A 17814-nucleotide genomic window follows, 5' to 3' on the forward strand; every position below is an offset into this window, starting at 1 on the left:
TAATAATTCAAATGATCTACAGGCTTTATTGATTTCAACGACCTTAGCCAATTTAGGTTAGCTAGGAATCTAACACCTTCTGATTAACTTGCTGTCATGATGAGTTGCTCTTAATGGAAAGAACAATAGATCTGCGTTACCTGCTCCATGTGTACACCAGAGCCACAGGGAGAGGCAGCAAGTCAGAAGAGATGGGACAGCTCCTTAAAGTCCAAACGTTACAGGCATAGCCAACAAAAATGCTAATGAAAGAATAAATTGGCCAAGCTGCTTTACAAACAGGCTCAACGCCCATGTCCTGAAAGCTTTAGAAAGCAAAGGCTAGTTCCAGAGTTTAAAGAGCACATTACCTGATGTTTTTGCAGATCAGCAGTGCTGTGGGAAAGTGTAGCGCCTGGAGCTTGACCATCGCCAGGAGGTTTCCCTGCCCCGGTGCCAGGGGAAATGTGGGACGTGGCCAGCAGCTGAGCACTGATGGGACCATAGCCATTGGAAGGCCGATGAACGTTGTTCGAAGCAGCAGCTACTTCATCTTCATCACCAGAGTCCGTAATCAGGATAAACTCAGCCTTAAAAAGGTCATTCTCCTGCATTTCTCGTTTGCTCGAGTTACACCCTGGGGACTGGAAAGCCGTTTGGGTGCTGTTTGTGGAGATGGTGGGAACACAGTCTTGTCTGGCTCCACGCTTTAAGGCCAGCTCATCAGATACTACGTTAGACTGCAAAAGATACAAGGACAAAGACCCAAGTTAGCTGCATTTTATTTGTGTTCCCCAAAATGCAAAGAAACTTTGGCTCGCAGCGGGGGCTGGCGCTGCACTACCAAAGGCACAGAAGGTAAATGAAGAATTTGGGCATGAGCACCAAGCAGAAACCAGCTCCCCAGGGAGCCCCCGCTCCCAGTCCCCAGCAGATGCTGTGGGGGCTGCCTTCCCGGTGGCTCGCAGAGCAACAGGGGACTCTGAGCATAATGATGACCTGAGCCCAGAGCTGGCACAGGAACCAAAAAGGAGGGTGCAGTCAAGCCGAATGAGCTGTCAGACCAGACTATGCCAGACATGATGGGAAGGCACCCCAACTGCGGCATCCATGGGAGCAGACAATGCTCCTCAGAGCAGTCTGACAGACAAATCTGGGACAAAACCTATACATATTAATGAAGAAACAAAGGCCTTTAAGCCAGGGCATTCTCTGAAGAGAGCAGACAAAGGATCTGAGGTCAGAGAGCTTTACTGTATGTTCACGCTTCTCGGCACAAACCACAATTGTTCTTCGTATTTTCTGCAGCTTCTACTTCCAGTATGTGACTTCTCAAGCATGCTTTGGATGACAGCAGGAGCAGTTCAAGCTGGGCATACGTCATGCACATCACCAAATGATTCAATATTGAAACTGCTATGGTAAATCATATTTCTCTTAAGGAAGAATCAAGTAAAAAAAACAGAAATACTGCATACTGCAAGAGAAGGCCTGTAGATGGGGCTCATACTTGAATCCTGCATGAGGAATACAGTAATTACAAATTTCCACTTCCCCTGTAGCTCTATGAGTCCCTGGAGCTCAGTTCTTTAAAAAAAAATTTGGACCATAAAGGGGGAACACCAGCAGCATGACTTTGGAAGTGTTATTTTCATTATCTGATTGTTGGTCATTTTTTAAAAATATTGTTCAGGTTCTAGACATTTTAGAAAAGAGAATAATCAGTGCTATGAAGGCCTCAGAACTGCATCATCTGCCAAAAAAGTTTTGTCTGCCTACAAAGAAACAAAGTGAGACAGACATCAGGAAGACATGATTCTGCTTTACTCATGTTACAGAAAACCCAATACTGAGTGGCTGGAAATGTAACTTATGAGTTAAACATCCTGAGGATAATATTCCAGTGCATGTCTCTTCAAACACATCCATTCTTTGCCCAGATCTAACCCCTTTTTAGACAGATAGGACACTGAAAATGCTAGAGCTCATTCAGGTCAGAAGGCAGTGAACTACTGTGAAAAGTTTATTAGTGGAGGAGCACCCAGAACTGCATCCCCAGCAATGTCCCAGGGAAGGAGCTGTTACACAACAGCAGAATCACCATAATCACTAATATTAACCTGAGGGTTGCTGTTGCCTTTCAAGCAGCATAAAATAAAATAAGAGGCCGTTAAGTGCTGTGAGGCAGGAAAGGAATAACAAACACTGTGGGCTGGCTAAACAAAGGAGAACCAGGAATGTTGTGCTGCTGGCTTCACCGTCACAGATCACGGGGGCAAGCTTTCAAAAACAAAAAGCAAGCTTCCACTTTGATGCATTATTACAGCTATGAAAGGGATTGGCAGCTTTGCTGGAAGCCACAGCACTGGCATTTGCTGGAACCAGGATACAGTGACCAGCTCTTGGTTGATCCCAGTGTGGTAACACTCCTCGCACACCACCCTTGCTCCCACGAAGATAAGGAAGGAATCTCCCCTTGTTTGCCAAGAATATAGTCTTGCATGACTGACAGAGGACAGTATCAAGATGGGCAAGGTTTCCTTCCAATGTAAACTCTGCCAAAGGCAAAACAAGCTGTTGAGCAGATACCAGCCTTCTCTTGTGCAACAATTCTGCTTCTCTGGTAAGCTCGGTAATTAAAACCAAGCACAAGCCAAGAAACAGTTCAAGGGAAAGAGCTTCAGTTCAGCGATGCTCAGGATAAAATTTTATGTATCTTTTGAAAAAGTGGGAAAATTAGTGCAAACAAAAATTAGTGCAAACAAAAATCTACCTTATTTATAATTTCTTGATTGCTCAGTTCCTTTGGTTCCTCTGGAATTGTCACAAGGAGCTTAGAGACATCCCCAACCTCAAAATGAGTTGGAAGTCGTCCAACAGATGGTACAAATGTGAAGGTCAACGGTTTGGTGCCAGGTTCTTGAGAAGTAACCTACAAAACCACAAAATTAGTTCAACTTTTTCCTCCAAATAATTTTTTTTGGTCAGAGTTGAAATAGCATGAATTAATTAATCTATGTAACTTACAAACCTATTATTAATTAATTTAATTACCATGTATAATTAATTAAAAATGATCGGTTATTTTTATTGAGTCATTGTATATTAAGGACTTCTTTAACAGACAGAATATTGCCTTGATTATACCCATCAACATCCTATACATTCTAGTGGTGTGGCAACAGTGGACAGGAGAAAATTTGTTCAACAATGCTGTTATTCTTTCCATTTTCCATACTAGAATAAGAAAACCATATTCAATTCATTTCAAGGTTGTTTTTATCTTTGTTTAACTCCACTTTAGTAGAACAACAATGTAATTATACCACTGCATCTGGACATATTATTCACTTAACCACTAGAGTATTCACTTAACCACTGAAATCGGAAAAACCTTCACTCTGCAAAAGGAAAGCAAAACATGTTTACGTTTTCTGATGCAAATGCAGATAATTCTGAATATCTGGGATGAATTCTGATACAAGGAAAGGATCTTCTCCCATTTTCTTTGGGCCATTCAGCCACATACACCATTTAATTTTGTGTCTGTCTGCTTATGTCTCCCTCCCCACCTTGCATTCTCTCTAGGACTCTGTACATAGGGCCTGAAGACGCTGACGAGAAGAGAGACTAACAGAAGGCAATTTCACCTGAGCATTCAGTTTTATCACAGTGCTCTCCTATCACTTCCATCTCCTTCACAGGGGATACTGGACAGGAAAAAGAAGTCTACACCATGGTAAAACTCTCAGTTGCTTTTCCAGATACCAAGCAGAAGAACTGCGGAGGCCTTGACAAGGTAAATGGAGGGAACCACATCCTAAACCAGCGAACCTGACATGCTGACTTTCCCACTACTAGTTGGTGTAGAAACCTGTTCTTTCTGATTCAAAACTGTAGAATGTATAGATTTTCCCCTTGTTTTGCCATTGGATTTAAAGTTTATGGCAGTTAATTGTGTTTTCAATGAACTCTAATATGAAAAACCTTGAACTGTATTGAATCATACAGAAAAACAGGACTGCTGCTTTGGCTCTTTTTTTTGGTTTGCTTGTTTAAAGTGAAACAAATTGGAAAGCTATGGCTCTCATTATGCTTCTTTGTAATTTGCATCCATAAGTAAATAGCAATTACAGAACAGAGTGGAATTATGGAATACATTCACAGGACTCGATCATCTCATAGCTGGAATATTAAAAACGATAGACACAGATTTCCAGTTTTAAAAAAATCTAAGCAAATATTAATTACTTCCACTAAAAGAAGTCTTCTGGAGGGCTTGGGCAAAACAGAAGCAGTTTATTTATACAAACATTGCCAACTGCTCTTTTCTCTATAATTTAGAACTCTGCTCTCTCGGACACACCCACAATAATCTTCCATGTGCCTGCCTCCAATTCTGAAAGAACAAGGTGTTTTGATGTTTGAAAGTGAAAAATCTGAATAAATGGCAGGCATCTCAGTTCTGAAATCAGGCCTTTATATTCAGAAACTCACAAGAGTAGGTTATGTTACACTGCAGGCTCGCTACCTGGTTAGAGGTGTGCATTGCAAGGATACAGGGACAAGGTGGTCTCCTACTTTCCCCCCTCCACTTCACATGAGTGGCCAAGCATCAGAGTACATGATGCATGGCCTGAATCAGTAGCAAAAGAGTGACTGCTAAATGCTCCACCACGGCAGGAGCTCTGGATGTTATTTTATGTGAGGGAGAAACAACATAGCTCTGTCCTTGCAGCCACCATACCTGAATCCAATCATTGCTTTTCATAAATCAGGAACAAATTTTTTAAATATCAATAGCTGGCACTATATATAACAAGGTCCTTAGTCCTTGTTCCTGATGTAAGTCAGCAGAGTAACACCTGTACTCAAGGACATACTAATGAGAAGCCACCAGTCCCTGCAACACAGCCAGGGATGCAGCCTCCACCCGAGCACCTGCTGTACCCAAAGGTGCTCCTCAAGAAGCAGAATTACCTGCACACAGGCAGGAGCACCCATCAGATCAGCAGTAGTGATTTCTGTACAGCTGGCACTAGCCGTTACAGCCTTAAACAGCACCTGGGGTCTCCACTGAAATCAGCTTGAGATGGCCTTTGCTTTCCTGCAGATCTGTAGCTATGCTTTCATCTTCTATCTCCAACGAGAAAAATGCAGCTAGTCACTCTGGCTGCTTCAGTCATCTTTACTAACATTTTCCCCCTCTAACTCAGTTCTTGTCATGCTCTTGTTTGACACCTGACAGCAGCTGTTTCTATCAGTGGGTATTCTTGTGTCAGAGCACAACATACTTCTTATGAAAGGAAAAGAAGTGTGCAAATAGGAAACCCACACACAAACAGATTTATAGAAAATTCCTATCAAATGTAGTAGCGTTGCTCAACTCCCAGTACTTTTGCTGCATATTTGTTACAAGGAAACACAAACAAAAAGCCAAGTTATGAGGCTCCAGATGATTGCATAGTAATGGGGACATCTTGCCAGCACCTAAGTCTGTACTGCGTCTTACCCTGTGCTTTCAATTTTATTGCTTTGGTGGGAAAATTAAAGAATACATGAAAAAAACCTTGCTATATTTAGCCTAAACACATTCTGGAAATAACCATCAAAATCACTTGCAAGCTAAAACTAAGACTGGAAAACACATACAAAGACGTGTAAGCTAGAATATTCTTTCAGGTGGAGGAAGGAAGCCATTAAAGCATGGCCTTACTTCTATTCCCCTGGCACATTTTCTTTTTCCTAGAGTTCAGGAAGTATAAACCAGCAAATAGAATTACTGTATTTCAGAAAGATTTAAGTTGCCAGCTACTGCGTGAGGCAGCGTGCAGGAATGCACTCCTCTTAGATTCACTCATAGCAAGTTTGAAACAGGAATTTCTAGCAGGTAAAACTGGTCATGCAACCTAGGCTGCCCCCACCCCCGCAACCCTGAAACCTAGACAATGAGCAAATATCACAAGACTGGTCAGAAAATGCAAATGTATCTACTAGGGAAAACAAAAGAGGAAAAACTCTTGCTTAAAAATACATTTCAAGTGGTTGGTTTTATTTTACAATTTTCAAAAAATATGTAAAAATACTTTGACATGTTAAAATTCAAATTTTAATTGGACAATGTGAAGCAGATGGGACAATTACTTTATTTTTTTAAGGTAGAGAAAGGATATTTGCACCTTTTCTCATATACTTATCTCATTTACTGTATATCTCTGGCTGGGTTTTCTATCTTTGAAGAACTGAAAGAAATGAACAGGATGGACTTTCGGTATTTAATTGCATCTATTAATAGCCACTCTGACTTGTAGAGGTAAATAATAGAGAAATAACTTTAACATTCATATATATATATTTTTATATATTTGTGAAGCTTTCTTGCAGATTATCATCTTTTCCCCATAACCAATAGCAACAGCAGAAGAAATTAAATGCTATATATTCTCTGCTGCTGTAATCCAATTGAATGAATCGTTACGGTGGCAGAAAAATACCTTATGCGACATCTATGCAAGTTAATACTAATGAATTCTGTTTTATATTATATAAGCAACTTCACGCACAATTAATAATAGATTGTTTTTAATTATATCCATTCATGTTACTTAGTTCTTTGAAGAATATAAATTATAGAATTTAATATAAATAATCTTTGAATATCCATTGGGGGTGATAGGCTTCAAAGTTGTGTCCATTGGGGGCCAAATTGCTTCAAAAGGAGAAACTTGTTCTAGATGACTTCCATGACTTCCTATGTCATCAATCTACAAACAGGTTTGTTGCATAATTAATACCATCAATTTACAACTGCCCCAGGGACAGTAATGTAAATTATATTAATTATTGTTTTCATTACCACAGCTTCCACAGTCCTTATTTGTAGAGCACATTTTTATTGTCTTGGTTACCTTATGAAGACAAATGAACACTTCCATTTAATCTCTCGCATTCTCTATATGCATTCAGCATACTGTCTATTTTGTAATTTAAATTGAGGTCCCATTGTCAGTGATTGCTTCTCAGGATTTCCTTCTGGAATACAGATCACTAAAGTGAAATTGAATAGGTTGGTTCGCATTACCACTTCTTCCACCGATTTGCTAATGTAAGTAATTTTGCTAATAAAACGACATCCTGAGAAAACCTCACTCTCAAAATACCAAGTACTTTCTTTTGAGGCTGTTTGCTTATTTGTTTAAAGGACAGAAAAGGAAATACATGAATAAATAACAGCAAAATAACAAGCATGTGTGTCATGACATAGAACCGTGTTGACTGAAGCGCTGTTTTGGTCAGAGCACAAATTCACATGCCCACAATTCCTGCATGATAAATATAGCTCTAACAGACAGAGAGCACAGTTAACACTGCCCACTCCACCAGGGAGAGGGGCCATCCAAACACCCAGCCCGGGTTGTGTCACCTCTCCTTAAACTCCTTTTCTGTGTTGATACTAAAGTTAAACCACAAAGAGACATTGTCTCCTCCTCGAGACAGAGAAAAAGGGTAGTCTAGTACAGATTAAATTATCAGTCAATGAGATGTAAGAATTTTCAGTATATCTTCATATCATGGCTTATTATAGCTATCACAGTAACCTAATATGGATTAGCTGATTATTATGTAATATGAGCTCCAGCTTATCTAAAAACTTTTACATAGAGCAGCACATGATCATCTGAACACCAACTTTATATCTGTGAAACTTCAGGGGGAAAAGCTAAATCCACTCCAAAAGCCTCAGATGAAATTACAGCCCAGCTGAAGTTTGTGCTAAAATTCCCACTGACGGCCATGGTCCAGACACTTCCCCAAGCCCTGCGATGTGCCCAGTGTATCACCTTCAGCAAACCACTTTTCCTTCTTTCAGTACAGCAGCACACACTAAAATAAATGCACATGCAGACAAATATCTTTTGAAAATTAATGTGTCAAGCACTAGGAGCAAATGAATAATAGTATAAATTTGTAATCCATTATTCAAAATGCAAGAGCTCATTCAGCTGAAGTGTTTCTTTTCAACAATAATTTTAATTAGCTCTTCAGCCCAGCAGACTTTATACAACTGTAATTGCTCTTTCATACTGGTCTACACATATGCAGCTAGACATGGTGAAAAGTAAGTAAAGAACATTTCATTTCCTCCTCTGCAAAGGGAGAGTAAAATACCTTGCCTGTTCTGTATAATATATGTCATTATAAATATATGCCTGTATAAAATATGTCATTAAATGCAGTTTGACTAACTGATCAGAAAACATTAGAACCTAAGGTGACCTAGGTTGCTAAATCATATCTAAGGATCACTGACACCCTTAAAGCCCTTATTTGCTCCAGTCTCCTAAACCTCCTAGGAAACAACATTTTCCAAACTAAAAACACCTCTGGTGTAACATCTGCTGTAACAGACTGCCTCCAGCTACTGCCTCAGCAGGTAATCACCATCTTCTTCTGTCTGTCCTGCATGCATTTTACTGTGTGGATCGATCAGAAATGACACACAAATATTGCTGCTGATTTTGCACAGGGTTTTTTTGTGGTATGGCCAGGCTTGCCATCAGCTTTTGCATAGGAGGCAGTCAAGGACTTGCAAAAGTAGACTGAAAAAGTCTGAAAGCTGACTGCAAAAGAACATGAAAAAAAACCATCATCCTGGTGCTGCCTGGCTTGCACATTGTCCTCATCAAATATTAACATTCAAAAGACTCCCTGGGAAATGTGAGACTTCAGACCAAGTCTGGTGCCTATAGATACATAAAAATATCTACACCTAAACCTAGGTCCTTGCAAGGTCATAGGATTTACAAGTTCATATGTAGAGTATCCATACTAGTGTATGTATACACATTCACACATGCTGGTATAAACAATATATGCTTGTACAATGTCATGATACTTCTGCCCAACACAAAGGCTGCAGACTGCTTTGTCACATTAGTATAACAGCAGTGAAGCACAACAGATCCGAGTTTTCCAGTCCTGTTTTGAATAACTCTTCTCAATTATTCAGTGAGAAATTAAAGTTAACCTGAACTCATTCTTTTTCCTGTAAAAGCTTCTTGCCATTTCAGCCCTGCAAGAGAGTCATAGAATGCTGCTGTCATCCTCACAGCAGTCTTGGACCATAGTCTAATGTGAATGACATAATTCCCCTCGTTTTCTTTTCCCAAAAGCTGCACCTATCACTAAGCAGGTGTAATTTTCAAATCAAGCACTGGGAATAGAAATAAATCCCTATTGACATCTGTCAGAGCTGAGAGACCAGTCTTGTGGGATGATGCTAGCAAGGAACTCCACATCTACAGTAGCACGGGATTTCAGCCAGAGCAACTCCCTCCTCATGATGCTGACCCTCATGTGTGATGAGGGTTCGCCATCACCAAGCACTGCCGGTCCTGCCCTCCCTACTGCAGGAGGATGAAGCCCACATGGTGCTGCCACCACAGATGAGCACCTCAGCAGTTCTGCTTTCAAAGATGCATTGCAAAGCAAGTTTGGTAACATATTATTGCAAGCAATACATTTTTGGGAGCAGGTGGTGCCCAGCATCACATATATGACTATACATATCCCTGCATGTGTCTTCTAATGGACCATTATTTTTGTACAGCAAACTAACTACTGAGCGACTCAAGAAAAAGGATACATACATGTGCTAATAAAACATGTCATGTCATCAGGAAACCATAGCTTGAAGACTGTTGAAGAAAACCAAGGGATTTTAACAGATGCCTCTAAAAGTACAAGCACAAGATAACAGCAGAAGCCTTGAAAGTGTAAGTATAGGACAGGGCCCCTAGGGCTACAAGCACAAATCATTAATAATCAGTTATTACTCACTGCAGGAATACAACCTTTTGTGCTAGTATTAAGGATAACAAAGAAAGCAAAGAGCCAGTATCCATCATGTGTAAAACATACCAAACACCATAAAAATTGGATATTCCATAGAATTTTCTGGCCAATGAAGAAAGAACAAGCAAACTGTTTGCAAATGTAGAAAAGTAACTTCAAGTGGGCTAAAAGTGTGGCATACATATGCCTGCAAACAACTGGAGATGCTGGCAGCTTCCATAACAATGCATAAAAAAGAAGTGGTAGAAATGAGAAAGTTTGTCTAGGACAGTTCTAACTGTATAATTATTGAGAATGAGCTGTAATAATTGGACTATTTTCACTGTAGCTGGACTAGTAACCAACATATAAGCCCCGTGTACATGTGAACTTGTGTGCACTTGTGTGAACAGTACAATGAGGAGGTGGTAAGAGGAAATAGTAAACTGAAGAGAGAGTAAGTATGAGAGGTAGTGCATGAAAGATTTTTCTAAACTGATAAACTCAGAAGATTAGTGGTCCATTGAATACACAAGAAATTATAAATTCAAAATATCAAACATCAGCCCAATCTGCCCAAGACCATCAGGACATACTGACATCAGCAGTGAACAAGTTGAACTCCATCCAAGAAGCCTGTAGCTGATATACATGGACAAAAACTGTGAGATTATCCATACAAAGAAACAAGATGCCCCTAACAACTTTCTGACCACTCACCTAGAAACCAAAGGCATCACCATAGAACCTTCTGCTTCTGCACAAGGGGTTGTCCTCCCAGCTGTGGCTTCAGCCGGTAGCTATGAGTTAGTGCATGACTGTACAAGAAACCTGCATGAGTAACTAAATGCACCATTTGAATAGTTATCCACTGTTAGTAAGAACAGCCTTGTTCTACTGATGATAATAGCTTGGCCAACAAAAAGTGCTCTGATAAACACTAGTTGAGATGAATTCCTCCCCCAACTTGGCCCCGTCAGACAAAAGAGAATTAACAACCTTGTAACTCTGTGATTAGACTGTTAATACTTCAGATAGATTAACTACAAATTTTTGCATCTCTGTGCATGTTTCTGTAGCTTGCATCAGTTGCATAGGTATCTGCTCTTTCACCTTACCCTTGAGGCTCGGTAGTTATTTGGACACAACAGATGAGACTGAGCATTTCCCACTTGCACAGCTTTTCGGCTCATTTTTTGAAGAACTGCCTTCCTGCTTTGTTTACACACAATGAAAGGAAGACTTGTACAGCCTCACTTTAGCAGCTGAGCTATGCTTTAAACAGCTCTAGGTTAACAGTTCACGTGTGAAATCCCTCATGGACTCTGATGAGGATGTGCTGGATGTTGGGGCTCTCAGTGCTTCACCACAAACCTGTTAGCAAAAGTACTTTAACAGTATTTTGGCATACGCAGCAGCACTAGCAGTCTCTCTCTGTTTCCCCAGGTATAAGACTACTCAAAATACTTCAACACAGAATGTGAACACCTGTATCATCCAAGTCTGACAGTAACAGGCGAACAACTATGGCCCTTTATAACATGGTCACCTGGTATTGTAGCACTTCAAAAAATTTTTTCTCAGACCTGAAAGACCGCAGGTTCAGGCTCAAATTCATTCTCACTACAGCACTTTCAGCAAAGAAAACCGCCTCTTTCCAGAAGAGGTTACAAGACAGTTTCAAACACCAGGAGGTGTCTTCCCATCCAGAGACTTCAGCTACCTTTGGGTGACTTGAATGTGCCCGTTCTCTCTGCCCAGGTTAACAGCTCCTGCCATTACCTGCTGCCCCCAGATTCAACCAACCAGCTCCACCTACTCTCACTGAAACACCAAAACGCAGAGAGATTCTCTTACTCACACGCATCCTATAGATACCATGTGTATATGCTTTCCACTGACAGCTGTCTCCTCGTTCATTTTGACTGCTTTACATTCCTTTAAAGGTTTCCTGTTCCGCTTATTTCCTCTTTTATTACTTCTGTCTGTTCTCAGCTAAACAATATTTAAAGTACATTTATTTTTTTGATAGCTTTTTCAAGTTAGGTGTTAAAAAAATATTTTCATATTTGAAAATCATAGAAAGTAAGGGATTTTCAGGGTTAAAACATTATGGCTGAGTTTGGTGTAATTGATCTGACAGGGAGATAAAAGGTTGATGTGCTTTGCTCTTGGCAGCACAGATTGTATCAAGATGTCTCCTGTGTTCAGATTCTTCTGTTATTACTATTAAACTTTTGGGTTTATTTCTTTTAAATCTCTGAAGGATGACATTCTCAATAGATACCTCCTTTCCCAAACTGCTGCATCTTGTGTCTCGTCATTTGTCTTGCTAAAGAGCTATATTTTTGGAGCAGGGATCCAAAGGATATAAAGAAGCGCATAGAGCTCTACAGCTTGAATTTTTGAAGATTATGTACATGGCACTCACATATCAATGTATAGCACATCTTTCATGCTTTAGAACTATCTGATTGATCATGACATACTCTCAAATCAATTTTCAAGATCCAAGAATCCATCTGGCATCTGGATTTATGAGTTTTTTGATCAATCAGAAAAAGATATTAAAAAAAAAAAAAAAAAAAAGAGATGCTTTCTTAGATTTCACAGAGTACAAATTAAACCTCAGTCTTTATCCACTCTTACATGACCAGACTGAGGACTTCCAATTTATCTGCTGTCATTCTTCCCTGCTGCCATTCCAGCAGACAGCAGTGAAAGTCTTATAATACCAGCTAGCCCAGATCCCTCAGCTCCTTTCCATAAGGAACAGAGTTCTCATTGATGGTGTATCAGGGATACACAGAGTATTTTGGAAATATCACACTAGATTTTCAGGTTTTTAATCAAACATAGGAGGAGGCAGTTGCTATTTCAGTCATTAAGAAATTGATTATTTCATGATGTATAATCAGCAATAGGCTTCCCATCAGAAGCCACACCAACCTTTACAGTCATTTGCATAAGGGATTTAATTAATAATCAATATGAGCCAGTCTATGAGCATTCTTACCTGTCCTCTGCTAATAAAACTCAGTGGGCTGATAATTCAGATGCCTCTTTCCCCAGGCCGCTGGCTGGAGTGTGTAGAGCGCAGTTGGGAGATAAGTAAAAAATGAACATAAAAAAACAGGGAAGAAATGTGTGTAATAAAACTGAAGAAGAGGTCGTATTTTCCCCTTCTCAGCAAGGATTTTCAGAGGTCCTTTTAATGAGCTATTTTCTGAGTAGGTCTGTGTGGGCCAAGAAGAATGCTGGCGACAAAGAGTAATTATTATGGCACTCTGCTACTAACAAACAAAAAAGGTAAAGCTGAATGGCTGTTGGCTTCTTCTGCACATTCACAGGAGAGCAGGATGATAAACAGGATCTCATTTTCTTTGCTGTGCTAATCATTAAAAAGCAGCTGTCTTTAAACATTTAACTTGATCTTTCCCAGATGTCAAGAATACTGAATGTTTAACAGTGCCAGGGTCATATTCATACAACTTTATCTATTTGGAAGAATAGTTACACTTGTTCCAATTAAGTAATGCTATTTTTATTTTTACCAACAAAAGCATTTGTGTGAAGAATTGTCATTTTACAAACTTGACTTTGTCTCACACACACAAAAAAACCAACAAAACCAAGAAACATTTTGAGTTTTGCAATCTGGCATAATTATTCAGCTAAATACATCATGTTCCATTCCTCAGATATTTTAGAGTGTAGGAGAAAGAATAAGAGAACTGTAGGAGAACAGCAGACTGTACATTTTGTACCAAGAACAAGCATAATTTCTTTAGCCAACAAATCTGGCCAGCCTGCAAACTGAAATCTATACTTTGCCTCAGGCTTTCTGTGCAGCCCTGTGTACGTGCCTATAACCTTGTCTATACTAAAATATTCCGACAGTCCATGGGTAACCACAACGTCTTCACCATATATTCCCAGATATCCTACATCCACATAACATTCTTTGACTAGTTTTGGTAGCTAGCACATGCCAGTCTTAACCTAGGACAACACACCTCTCTGGTTTCTGTGCCTAAGGATGACACATGACACCTATCAAAGCTCCCATCTGAGTCCAGCCAACAGGTCTTCATAACTAGGACTATCCCATTCAGATGGCCATCTTTACCTAAGTCAAATTCTGCTTTTGCCCTGCAAGTCATATTCCTGCCAGAACTGAGATACAAATTATATTGCTCACTTTAAAAATCAGGTTTTCCCTCTTTCTAGCCTTATGCTTTTGGTCTTACATTTCAGTGTCAATTAACACATTTATCAACCAGTGATTATTTCCTTCCTTTTTTTATGTTGTCCTTACTCATCTCTTATCACCTAGGTTTCTCTTGATCACTGTCCTCTCCATTTCCAGTTTGCAATCTATCTTTAAGTTATGGCAGAGTTTACAACATCTGAAGCAGACTTCTAGAAAACTGAGAAAACACAATTATTTAGGTTTGGCTTCATAACTAAGTACGCTACTAACGTCAAGCTTCTAAAGAAGCATCTTCCAAATTTAAGCAAAACCCTGTCAATGTTATAAAGAATACTTTAGACTTTCAGCTGAAAATGTGTAAATAACACTATCTCTATAGATACTGTGAACTAACCAAGAGCATCACAATATTTTTAAAAGGGCAGGTGACAATTTTAATTAGCAAAAACCTGAATGTTGTCATTTACTTCCCACCAAGATTTCCTTCAGAAGTTCCCAGTATAAGAATACAAGTAACAAGGCAATGGAAAACACTTTTGCGTGTAGTAATAAAAAATACTTGATTCCTATGTATTTATACTTTCATGTTGCATCTTCATTCTAACAACTGGAGAAAGGCATGGATGTAATAATCCTAGCTTTAGATTAAAGAAGCAACTGGGTTAGTTTATTGCCAGAACTACAATTTCAGAAATTTTATAAATATTTTTATCACCTTAAAATATTTCAAGGCCCATATTACCTATAATATCCCAAAATAAACTCAGCAGTCAAGCCTGACCCTGACAGTAATTCCAGTATATTCCATATAGATCCTTAGACTACCTTCATCACCAGCGAGAAATGGTTGTGCATTAAGCTGTGCGTTAAGTGACATAACTAACGTATGCCACATGGGATGTATTCCTTCTGTCCTCCTGCCTGGCAGTTTAGCATTTTGATTATGTTAAGAGTGTTCTTAAGTCAAGGCTATCTTTTTTTTATGTTTTTTATTAGCTAGAGGCATACCCTCTTCTTCAAACTGTAAGTTTTAGATTCCAAAATTCTGTAGCCTTTCAAAGAGACCTTTGCTCCTTTTGCCTCAGTGGCAGATGTCTGCAGTCTCTTAAGATAAAAGCTGCCACATTCAGGGAGAACATTGCTTGCTTACTGCAATGTTCTAAAATGTCTGGATTAAGGAGAGACCTGCAAGACTTCAGAAGAAATACTGGGGGGTTTATCACTTTGGACCATTTTTTGCTGAGAGTTACCTGAAATAAGTCAGATTTTACCTGAGAACCAAGTGAAAATGGGTGCAATTTCTGAACTTGGACTTAGCTTTGAAAGCAGAAGAAATACATCTTGGATGTCAATTAAACTTTTTTTCTGTCATTACTAGTAACACAGCAGTATCGTTTGTCACTATATTCCCAATTATAACTGTACATTAATTCAAGAAAAGATTCAACTCTAAATTTGATTTAATATATCAAAACTCTGGAAACTAATATTATAGATGCACAATTTGCTACCAACAGAGATTGCTTTCTATTTTTCATCTATCTCCTAAAAGATGTGTTTCAGGCAGAAATGAAGATTGCAATTCAAATTACATAAATTAGGAGATTAATTTAAAAGTTTAAAAACTTAAAGTCTTTCAGTTATCAGTCTGTTCTTTTGAGATATTAGTCAAAGTTTGAGTTTCCAAGAGCAGGGATCATTAAAACAGATGTCAAATACATATCCTTCATTTCAGTTCAACAAGAAAGACCCTATAACTCATGTATTACTTTTTCACCCCTTGTTTTCACAAGTTAGAATATTTACAGATAATAAACAGATTTAGACTTAATAAAACTCCTTCTTATGCTTCAGCAAATAACTCTTGCTAGGATCCTTCATCCCAGAGTTTATATAAGTCCTGTGAACAATGTAAGAAATCACAAGCATTTTTAATAAAGCTCTCACATCTGTATGCACAAGGCATCGTGCAATCTGCAAGCCTTATAATTAATGTCTTCTGAACAGCTTCACAGGCTTACATAATACAGAAGCACATCTAGGCTCAAACTAAAAATAAATAATAATAAAAATTAAAACCCCTAAAACTCTAAGTCGTGCATTAAGAACACCTTAACAGCAACGTCTTGGCAATACAATGTAATTGTATTTATGCATGCTTCATACTAAAGCTTCGGGTTATTTTAAAATTATCTTAACTTAGTTTTTAAGAAAAGGGTGTTGCTGGACTATTTCTGGGAAATTCTCTTTTCCGTGGTGTTAGATTTTATGTTCCTACTGACTACAGCTGTTTCTTCAGGAAAAAAAGTGATTAGGAGCTCAGTCTGGCCAACATTATCCAGCTGAGGTTTGGATTTCAGCAGAGACTACAGGTCAACAGAAGAGCTCAGGCACTCATGAGAAGCACAAGGCAGGTGTGCCCACAGGATCGGTCCTCTTCTCTGAAATGTCTGTTCTCTGACTTCTAAAGGAAGTGTGACAAATGACATGCATTTCACTAAACAAAAGTAGTTACCACATGGGGTACATGTCTTACAGCTTCAGTCTCTGATTTTGCATCTGCCTGGCCTGTTAGGTTTTGTTTATTAACTAGCCATACATTGGCATGGAAAAAAAGAGTCTGAAAGTTAAGGAAATGAAACAAGTTATTTTTGGAAGTGACTCAAGAGCCCTCCTGTACCAAGTACTTACTTTTCCTCTGCTTCCCAGAAAAGATCTTTGTAGGACATTACCAAATACAATAGTAGCTGGTAAAATTTCATTCATTTAAAAGGTAGCCTTTAATTTCAGTAGAAGTCATCAAACACTGTGTTTGTTGCATGTAGTATTGCCTCGGCTGACTCTAGATTGTCATTATACATAGGAAATCTCATCTTTGCAGTTCTGAAATGGGCCTGGAATTTTTCATTTAAGTATTTTCTTTCACATAACAAAGTCAGTTTGCTTGAACAAAATTTTTCAAAGAGCATATTTGCTTTGACCCACTTTTAATCTAGAAGGTTCCTTGAATTCAGGATGGGCTGGCCAGTGGAAACACCAGGATGGAGAGACAGAACTGCTTTTGAATATGCCTCTCTCTGAAGGACAAGATGGAAATTTAGCCTGAGTTTCCCACAGCACTGATGAATGCCCCAGCCGCCAGGCTATTTTCAGATGTGTCTCTCTCAGATGTGTTTTTCAGCATATGCTTTGAAAGATGTCTTCCTCCATTAGCATCAGAAAACAAACTGCCAAAGGTTGAAACTTTCCTTCAGATATTTTTTTTTTTTCCTAGCCAGAAATGTCAAACCCAGTCATTGAACATTATAATGGTGATACGACCTCCCAGGGTCAAGGAAGCAATCAGCACAAAATTTCTGAAGCTAAGGCCTTGAGTGAAGGATATGAGGAGTGAGCGAGGAGCTCTAGGTACCGGTGAGAGGACAACTTCTGTTCTGCAGCACTCGCTGGCACCTGCCCTTCACCAGCGAGCAGCTGAGACCCACTGCAGCACGTGAAGTCAAACAAGCCAGAAGGCTGCAGATGAAGGGTCTGGACTGAATGGCTGTCCTCAGCCTTTATTCTTCTTCCAGAACAATGCGTTTGAGGAATGCATATGCTCACAGATAGATTTGAAGTAATTGGCAGGCATTGTTGCTTGGTTGCGATAAATACGTACGAGATTTAAGGCTGCACTGGCCCATAGTTGTTCTTGGCACAATTCAACAGCACAAAAGGCTTATAACAGAGGATTTTTGCTACAAAACAAAATCAGGTCTGCTACAGAGCTCCTTGCCTGCTACACAGGG

The 17814-nt window shown here is 39.3% G+C and overlaps 1 protein-coding gene across 3 annotated transcripts in view; it reads right to left on the minus strand.

Annotated features, from left to right (window-relative positions):
- LRRC1 (leucine rich repeat containing 1) overlaps positions 1-17814 on the minus strand; it is a 235355-nt gene that overhangs the window by 71353 nt on the left and 146188 nt on the right. For all 3 annotated transcript variants that reach the window (XM_040598663.1, XM_040598662.1, XM_040598661.1), the window contains exons 19-20: positions 2753-2911; positions 351-719 (exon numbers count right to left, since the gene is read on the minus strand). In XM_040598663.1, coding sequence (XP_040454597.1) covers positions 351-719; positions 2753-2911 — 528 coding nt within the window. The remainder of the gene's footprint in view (positions 1-350; positions 720-2752; positions 2912-17814) is intronic.

Source organism: Falco naumanni, chromosome 6 (assembly GCF_017639655.2).
Source record: "Falco naumanni isolate bFalNau1 chromosome 6, bFalNau1.pat, whole genome shotgun sequence".
Classification (NCBI taxonomy): Eukaryota; Metazoa; Chordata; class Aves; order Falconiformes; family Falconidae; genus Falco; species Falco naumanni.